The sequence below is a fragment of the Haliotis cracherodii genome, unplaced genomic scaffold (genome assembly GCF_022045235.1).
Source record: "Haliotis cracherodii isolate W230 unplaced genomic scaffold, xgHalCrac1.p SCAF_3, whole genome shotgun sequence".
Taxonomy (NCBI): Eukaryota; Metazoa; Mollusca; class Gastropoda; order Lepetellida; family Haliotidae; genus Haliotis; species Haliotis cracherodii.
Window position 1 is genome coordinate 75508518 of NW_027266286.1, and position 9263 is coordinate 75517780.

The following is a 9263-nucleotide window of genomic DNA, read 5'->3' on the forward strand; positions in this document are numbered from 1 at the left end:
TACAGTGCCTGACTTGAACAAATTCCATGTTACGCGAAGGGATTACCGATTGAGGCGGCGAGGTTTGCATGGTGGCCATCGACAGTATGGAGCTTAGTGATTTCTTTTGGTAAGTTGAGCATTCTCTGTTGAAACTTCGAATGAACGCTTAATGTCGGTGACACCGACATATCATGATCTGTCTGGGTTTAAATACTGCATCATCAATAGCCTGACTCGCACGATGATACCGTCCCTATTTGACGTTAGTTTTAGACATTGAGGAATTCCCATAAAGTATCTCTCCGCTCGATTGACAACGTAATCACGTGGCAAGCTGACGTTCGTCAGGAAATGGACGACAGTTAGCTTGGTAGTGTTCATCTCTGCGAGATTATCCGCTACAGTTAATATTTGGACTTGAACAATATGTGCCCGTGTTTGATCAGGTGAACATTTTACCTTGCCTGTGCAAGTTTGTGACGGGTGCCACTGGGCGGGTAGGACACACTCTCTCTTTTTTGCAGAGACCTGGTATTGTCACTAAGTGACAGTGATTCACACAAATAACATCCTTATGATGTGGACACACACTGGACTCTGCTGCCAGCAGAGGTGTCGTAGGGTTATGGAAATGGTCCTGTCACTTTTGTTTATTGTGAATAAAATATCCCCAGTTGAAAAAAATGATGCGGACAAGTAAATGTTTGCAGTATTTTATTGTTCATCCTAAATCAGCTGTTTATAGATTGACCAGTGTTTCGTCCAGGCATCCGACAGACAGGCATGAAAGAGGATACATGGTAATTCTAAATTAGTCAGGACATCCGTAGGCAGTCAATCTGTGTTAGTCAGGACATCTGTAGGCAGTCAATCTGCTGTGTTAGTCAGGACATCTGTAGGCAGTCAATCTGTGTTAGTCAGGACATCTGTAGGCAGTCAATCTGTGTTAGTCAGGACACAGTCAATCTGTGTTAGTCAGGACATCTGTAGGCAGTCAATCTGTGTTAGTCAGGACTGAGGAAATGCATCCCTCTTGAGTCAGACTATATTACTATGTGTCCGTGGTGGTTTACATTTTGAGTGTGGGTGACGTAGGTCTACTAATTCAGGTATCTTTCTGGGGTAGGGTATTGGGAATCTGCATTTCATATATGCTGAGATAAATATCTTATAAATCATGTCATGAGTCAGTCCTGCTCCGCATGGTATCTCTATACTTCGATAATCAGATAGGCCTCGACACATCCGCGGAGCTGCTTGGTGTGCTTGTCGTTTAGGGTAATCTTCACGTGGTAGTCACCCTGAAACAGGACGGCCTTAAATAAGACAGACTGGTGGACTCCGATGTTTGATTTATCGTAACGTTACAACCATTACCAAGTCGGTCAATATACAATTATTAATATCTCTTGCCTTCAGTTAACACATTAATTGGATAGTTTGGGTCCATGGTTTACTCACAGAGGCCATAAACTTCCAGTTGTCACTGATACTGGAGGCGGTGAACCTAGTGGGCGGCATGTGGAGTCTGTCAGGGTTGAAGGGACATGTACATGGGATACCGTTGGCAGTCAGTTGTGGAGGACAATATGCCCGGTTCAGGTAGCGGTTCAGGAAGTGGCAGGGATCAGTGTAGTGGCTGAGGAGAAACGTAACAGCGTGAACGGATGTTCAACAGATGCCCTGGCTAGGTATGGCGGCAGGGTTATTCCAGCTTAATGCCTTGGTCACTTTGGGCTCCTATCACTCATGTCACCGTCCATAAGGGACCAGCCATGTTACATATCAAGTCTCAAACAAATATCCGTGGCAGGTTGACAAGTAACCTGTTTTGTTGCCAATGTGCAAATGTGGTTCCCAGATATCCAATGATCCATATTAAGAACTACATGTACATAAAATCATGAAACAGTAGAAGACAAAATTACCTCTCCGTGCTGTAATCTGATGGACTATGCATAAACGATATGGTATTAGTTGTAGCATGCATCAGTCGTGGTGACTCAGAAGACGTGTGCACTGGCCCTTTATCAGTTACTGAAGTATTGCATTTTCGTGGACTTTCTATGCCTTCGCCGTGACCAGTGACAGAATAAGTATTTCCATTCACACAAAGAAAGGGTAAAAGATGCAATCTGAAATTGTGTATAGCCTTATAGTGCCCAAGCCTCATCCCCCGATCTTTTAAGTCACCTCTTCCGACAGGCCTAGGTTGCTGTGGACCCGTTCTAACCTGGACCCCAATGGGGCGGACTGTCAGTACAGTGGAAACGTACTCATGTTCAGCCATTAAAACGTCCGAGAAACCATGAAGCATCCCCATTTACCTCGGAATGCATAAAGCCTCTGAAGGTTCTTTAATGTGAAGAAAAAACATGACGTCATCCATAGCCCCGTTCATCTTACTTCTCTCCTAAAGCTGTTGCAATCTGTGTAACTTTGCACGTTGTTTTTAAATTGTGCTCGCTATATATTCCACCATCTCCTTCTCTCCGACAGTCTGAACTTTAAGCTCTCTATGATCAACTCCCCAAGCCCTGTATTATAGTGGGCGATTTAAAAGGGCACAATCCACTTTGGAGTAGTGCTCAGACAAGTAGCAAGGGGAAGCTTTTAGAAACTTTTATTTCCGACAACGACTTGTGTATTCATAATGATTGTTTAGAAGCATATCTACACCCCGGTGCAGGAACCTACTTTGCTACTGATTTATCCAAGATGAACTTTGTGGAAGTGACCATATTCCTACCATTTTAAAACGTCCGATGTTTCTCCTTCAACAGGATGAAACTTTAATAAATCTGACTGACCTATGTTTGAAATACTTACATCCAATAATTTAAAGTCTGATCTCTTTATTGTCGTTCCCGACCCTGTACAAATATTGTCTGACAAATTAAATAAAATAGCTGATGAATGTATTCCAAAGTCCTCTACAAATCCACACATCGGTAAACCATAGTTTAACAATGACTGCAAAGAAGCTAGGAAGGCACGGGAAAGGCTGAACAGTTTCCGTCGCTATCCTGTCGTCCATAATTTGAACAATTTCAAAATTTTAAATGCTAAAACATAACAAACGCCAATCTGAACAAAGCTATGTTTCAAACTTAAATTCACGAACACCCATGTCCAAGGTATGGAACATGATGGAGAAAATAAAACGTAAGGGTACAAAATCTAGCACCCACAATATTAACTATTACCTGATTAATGAGATAAAGCATATACACTGGGAGAAACGGTTGCAAAAATATTCTTCTTCCTCAAACTATGTCCCTCAATTCCCAAAATAACAAAAACAGCAAAAAAAGAAAACTACTCTCTTCACAAAAATAAACACAAACACAGATTTGTTTGAGGTAGGAAAATACATTTATACGAGGAACTATACAGGGTATTGAGCCAAAATGTTGTGGAGAGAACACTTGGTGATTGTAGTCATCTCAGTTATCGGTGCATAGGAAAAGTCCAAGGTGAAGGTCAGCTACCATCAATAGTGCGTATGTCCCATGTTGGAATCGATAGCAGTCTGACATCTAGCCATGACATCCTAGGGCATGGTAGTCCACTCGGCCTGCAACGCAAAAAACAACTGCTGTTGTTGTGTAGACATGCTCTTGTGATCCGTGCAGTTTGCGGTCGAGCGTTGTCCTGCTGGAATACGCCGTTGCCGTTGGCTGCAATTAGGAGGACGTGTGGTGGGAGAATTTCCTTGATGTATCGTTGAGCCGTAAGATTGCCCTGGATATGGACCAAACCTGTCCTGCCATGATAAGACATATCCACCCACATCATAACGCTACCCTAACCAAACCTGTCCACTTCCTGTACACAATTTCCGCCGTAACGTTCTCCCCGACGTCTTCAAACCCGTGCCCTTCTATCCCCTCGACGGAGGAGAAAACTTGTTTCGTTGCTGAACCAGACATCTCTCCATCGCAGTTGACGCCATACCCTGCATTTATTGTTGCCGATGTTGTCGACTCAATATGACGCGTCGAACATGACGTCTTGCTCTTTTCGTACAGTCTGGTCGGAGATTCTGCGCAGTCCGGGTATTTCGGATGTGGTTAAGGTGTTTGTGGTCGTCCTTTCACGTAGGTGGCGTAGTCGGGTGTGGCGATCTTGGGTGGGAGGGGTTACTATTGGTCATCCCGATCTTGGCCGATGGCTGATGGCCGGCGTGTTGATGGCCATAGATATCCCTATTGCGTTTCATTTTTTAAAAGAGTATATCAATTTTGCATCAGATAATTGGGAAGATTACAATGCAATATTGATTTTTGATGATATCTGGATATCAGATAAACTTCCTTCTTCATGGCGTGATGCTATAGTTGTACCAATACCTAAACCTGGACGGGATATGATGTTTCCCTCGTTTGAAGTAGTGAATGAGAGGGAAACTACTTTCTACGAGTGGTACGTTCTATAATCAAGGGAGGTAATTATGCCAGTAGATGGCCCTGATATAGGGGGCCTATACAAGGGGAGGGTGTTATGTTGTCGCCTCTCTCGCCTCTCTCGCTTTCTCTCACGGCAGCTAAATTAACAATATGTAAATTTATTGATTTTGCTTCATGGGTATGTAAATATGTTGTTTTTTTATTATTCCGTTTCTTATATCATATTCATGTGCTTCAGGCATTTCGTTTGCGATGTGGACGCGTGACGATGAGGCCACATTCTATTATGGTCATGTATCGCTGTTGACAGGCCATGATTGTTGATGATGCTGAAGAGCTGTTTTGATACTCATTGGTATAATTGTGTTTACCATCACATGTGTATTGTGGGTGCAGAGCCTCTAGAATACTTGGTCTTGGAAATGTTCGGTTGGCAGAACCATTATAATACTGCTGTATTGGGGTGTCTGTGGCCCATGTTTGATGAGTAAAACAAAAGTTTGTGTATAATCTGTATTTGTAAAAGGATGTATGACGTAGACCTCCACAATAAAAAAAACAAACTTTTGACTTCCCCACCTTGGTAGTTTGTAAACCAGCGGACCATTTGTGGATCTAACCTTAACTAAATTGTAAAAATCTGAAACAAATCAACGTATTTATCAACAAGAATATCATCAATTACGAAACAAATATGATACTTACAAATCTATTTTTACAGATAGAACCAAGGATGGTGACGCAGGTGCCACCATCATTGGATCCACGACAAGATTACCAGATAACTGTTTCACTTTTTCGGCCGAGTCAAATTCACATTACTAGAACACATGAATAAGCAATCAAAACATAAACAACTTATCATCAAAGGTACTGTAAGTCCTCATGGTCATCTACCGCTTTAACTCGTTTTTTATCATGTCTTGTTCGTATGGTGATATATTGTATGGTTCTACTAGATTTAGATAAAATCTGTGATAAGTCTAATTATTTACTGTCCTTCGAAAACAGACTTTTATACAGACTAAATATATCAAATTTGAATGTAGTGCTTTCTCTCGTCACGATATAACTGTTATATTGCCGATGTGACATTGAATTTTAACTCACGTACTTGCCGATCTGTTTCTGTATGTATATAAATCGGAATTTCTGCTCGGATTGGCAAAGTCAAAACAAAGTAACTTGGCCAATAACTTTAATTTAAGCTTCAGGTGTATGGATGATCTGATAACGTTCAATAACAATGAAATAGCCCATTCCCTTCCACTGATTTACCCACCGGAACAAGAAACAAAGGAGTGAGTGAGTGAGTTAATATTTAACGTCACATCGGCAATATTTCAGCCATATCGTGACGAAGAAACAAAGGAGACCATAGAGACCGCCTTATCTGTTTCATATTTATATCTATGTATAAAGATTCAGCTGCCAAACTCTCTCCAAGACTCTGTATGACAAGAGCGATGACTTCAACTTTCCTGTAGTCAACGTTCCCTTCAACTTGGGCAATATTCCAGCGGCTCCAGCCTTTGGCGTTTACATTTCACAACTTCTGAGATACATTCGAGCATGCTCTTTCTCTGAAGATTTCACAATGTCATACGACTCTTGCTCAGAAGTTGTTCACAACACAACACAGTTACAACATTCATGACCTCAGTAAAGCTCTCAAAAGGTTTTATGGTGGACATGTGGAGGACATGCGAGTTTTTTCAAGTGAACAATTGACTGGCCTTTGAATGTGTTTTTGACGGGTGTCACCGGTTGGTCATGATCACCTTTTTGCGAACACCTGGTATCTGCTTGATAAAATGTACTTTGATCTTGATGAGACACATGTGTCCCTGTCGGTTATTGGAGGGAGTTCAGCTAAACACATTGTAAGGAAATGTTAAAATTGATGGTAATGAGTGGACGTGTTACAAATTGGTGTACAAGGATACACTCACCATGTGCCAACATCGTGAACGCAAGGCCACTTTGTATAGCGGCCAAGCATCGCCTTCTCTAGGAGTACATCCAAAGTGAGTTCATCTGCAAGATTGTGTGTGATGGTTCCATCCAAGGAGACCATGAAGTCACCGGGAAGTTTGATTGGACTCGGGCTGGCATTCAGTTGGTGTATGGACACCCATGAGTCACCAACGCCTGAAATGAAACTTGGTAAAAAATTCCTGAAAGTGCTTTGGATTTTTTTGGGCTTCATACATTGTATGCACTTACAGCATCTGATGGCTGGAGATGCAATGCAAATACTGTATCCGTAGCAAACAAACCAGTCAATTTAAGCAGGATCTATTGGTTATGGATGTTTATAAATCGACCAAACCATTTCAAGAACATCACATAGTGTGTGAATACATTTGTATTAAAAGGGTGTCAACAGTACCTCAGACATGTAGCGGCGTGAGGCACATAGAGACGTTTGGTGGAACCCACTGACACAGGAATGGATATAGTTTCTACGGGATTCGAATCACTTTGTAATGTATGTTATAATAGTTGGAAACAAGCATCCTTTAGCTTCGTAGGGCCAGTGTTGCTGAAGACCTAATGTGTTCGGACGCCGGCGTGGACGCAATGTGATCTTGAACTGAACTAGAGACAACAATACCATGCACACCTGGAAGATCACATTGTTACTCTTCTTAAACATGCTAGTGACACATTATGTACGGTTTTTAAAAAAAATTAAAAAATACATATTAAACATAACACGTCAATGCAAGAGAATAACCCGTCTTGATTATCCGCCGAAACAGATTCCATTTGGTAGAACCTACATAAATTGACCACTGGAAATCAGCGATGACATCAGGTGTTCGCGAAAAAGGATCAGCATGTCCTGCCCTACCGGTAGCACCCGTCATCAACACAGTTTGCATGAATACTACTCTCGGTTTAGGTCACTGTCAGTGCTGTGTTGTATTTCAGAACATAGGACAGGGTTGTACCGTTCACTGTCAGTGCTGTGTTGTATTTCAGAACATAGGACAGGGTTGTACCGTTTACTGTCAGTGTTGTGTTGTATTTCAGAACATAGGACAGGGTTGTACCGTTTACTGTCAGTGCTGTGTTGTATTTCAGAACATAGGACAGGGTTGTACCGTTTACTGTCAGTGCTGTGTTGTATTTCAGAACATAGGACAGGGTTGTACCGTTTACTGTCAGTGCTGTGTTGTATTTCAGAACATAGGACAGGGTTGTACCGTTTACTGTCAGTGCTGTGTTGTATTTCAGAACATGGGACAGGGTTGTACCGTTCACTGTGAGTTCTGACTTTCGTTTCACAACATTATACATGATTGATACATTGCCTGTCAGCACTGGGTTGTATTTCAGATAGGTCTTGCCATCAGTGTTGACATGGGTTTTAAAACATAATTAGATATTGGTCGTAGAGGAGACACTATGACTTGTTCCACGTGGTCAGTAGGGCGCACAGTTACAGATAAGTCTGATAAGACCAACTAGTATACTAAAGCCCCGACCTTGACATATTATATCTATCGTCAGCTGCACCCACGACGTGAGAAGTAATCTTAAAACTGTTATTTGATAACAAAGTGGAGATTATTTATGGATAAGTACTTCATTATTTACATCAAGGTGCGTTCCGGTATACATCCTTGTCTAGCAACGGTAGAAAGATCTATACCGAAACGTTGCCTTTACTGTAAATATAGAAGCTGTTATCCATAAATTATCTCCACTTTGTCATCCGTCAACTGCTAAGTAACGCCTATCAAACAATTCAATTCAAGTCATTTGATTTGTCAACTGAGCATTAAAAACAGTTTTGTTATGTCCCGAGAGTATGTGAATCTGTGTACATACCACAGTCCCTCCACTCCAGAGTGCCAGTGGATTGGAATCCTGGACGAACCCCGAAGGCAGGAACAGTCAGAGCAAGAACCAACAGGAGCATGGTGACTCTTGCACAGACCAAGTTATGACGCTCATCGACTGGGAAATACTATTCAATTACTGATAACAAAGTCTAAATCACGTGACATGTGCCCTGACCTGAATTTGTCAGGGCACATTTATCTTTTTATAGCATATATCCTATTCAATTGTTCACCTTAACAAAACTGGAACACATGGTACACTGGAACACATGTTACACATGGTACACATGGTACACTGGAACACATGGTACACTAGAACACATGGTACACGTGGTACAGCTCGACACGTGGTACACATGGTACACTGGAACACATGGTACACTAGAACACATGGTACACATGGTACAGCTCGACACATTGTACACATGGTACACTGGAACACATGACACACATGGCACACGTGGTACACATGGTACACTGGAACACATGGTACACGTGGTACACATGGTATAGCTCGACACATCGCACACATGGTACACTGGAACACATGACACACATGGCACACGTGGTACACATGGTACACTGGAACACATGGTACACATGGTACACATGGTACAGCTCGACACATGGTACACATGGTACACTGGAACACATGGCACAGCTTGACCAAAGATTACAGCGGACAGCATCTGTAGTCACTGACTTTTTGTCTATTCTCAATTTAAAAACATTACTCTTAAACAGGCGGATCCCAAAATGTACTTTCTGAAGTTCAATACCTGATCCATGTATCACCAAACGTTTTCAAACTTTGTCCTCCGTTACTCCAGTTACTATAGGTTAGGCCAAACTGTATCATACAAGAGTAATTGTCGCTGCAACAACAACATGGAAACCCAAGTGTGCATGTTTAGATAAATTATTGATACACAAACAAAACTAGAAAGACAAATTGGCGGCTCCCTTAATGATTCGGGCGGTAGAACCTGCCGCGTGTTCAACTAGTTGGAGGTGAGTT

The 9263-nt window shown here is 41.9% G+C and overlaps 1 protein-coding gene across 1 annotated transcript; it reads right to left on the reverse strand.

The window, feature by feature from the left end:
* Nucleotides 1-694: 694 nt before the first annotated feature.
* On the reverse strand, nucleotides 695-8346 carry LOC139475000 (ganglioside GM2 activator-like). Its single transcript, XM_071258205.1, has 4 exons — nucleotides 8232-8346; nucleotides 6344-6542; nucleotides 1444-1621; nucleotides 695-1283 (listed from the first exon to the last, which is right to left on the reverse strand). The coding sequence occupies exons 1-4, from the start codon at nucleotides 8320-8322 to the stop codon at nucleotides 1194-1196; spliced, it is 558 nt and encodes a 185-aa protein (XP_071114306.1). The 5' UTR covers nucleotides 8323-8346; the 3' UTR covers nucleotides 695-1193.
* Nucleotides 8347-9263: the final 917 nt, after the last annotated feature.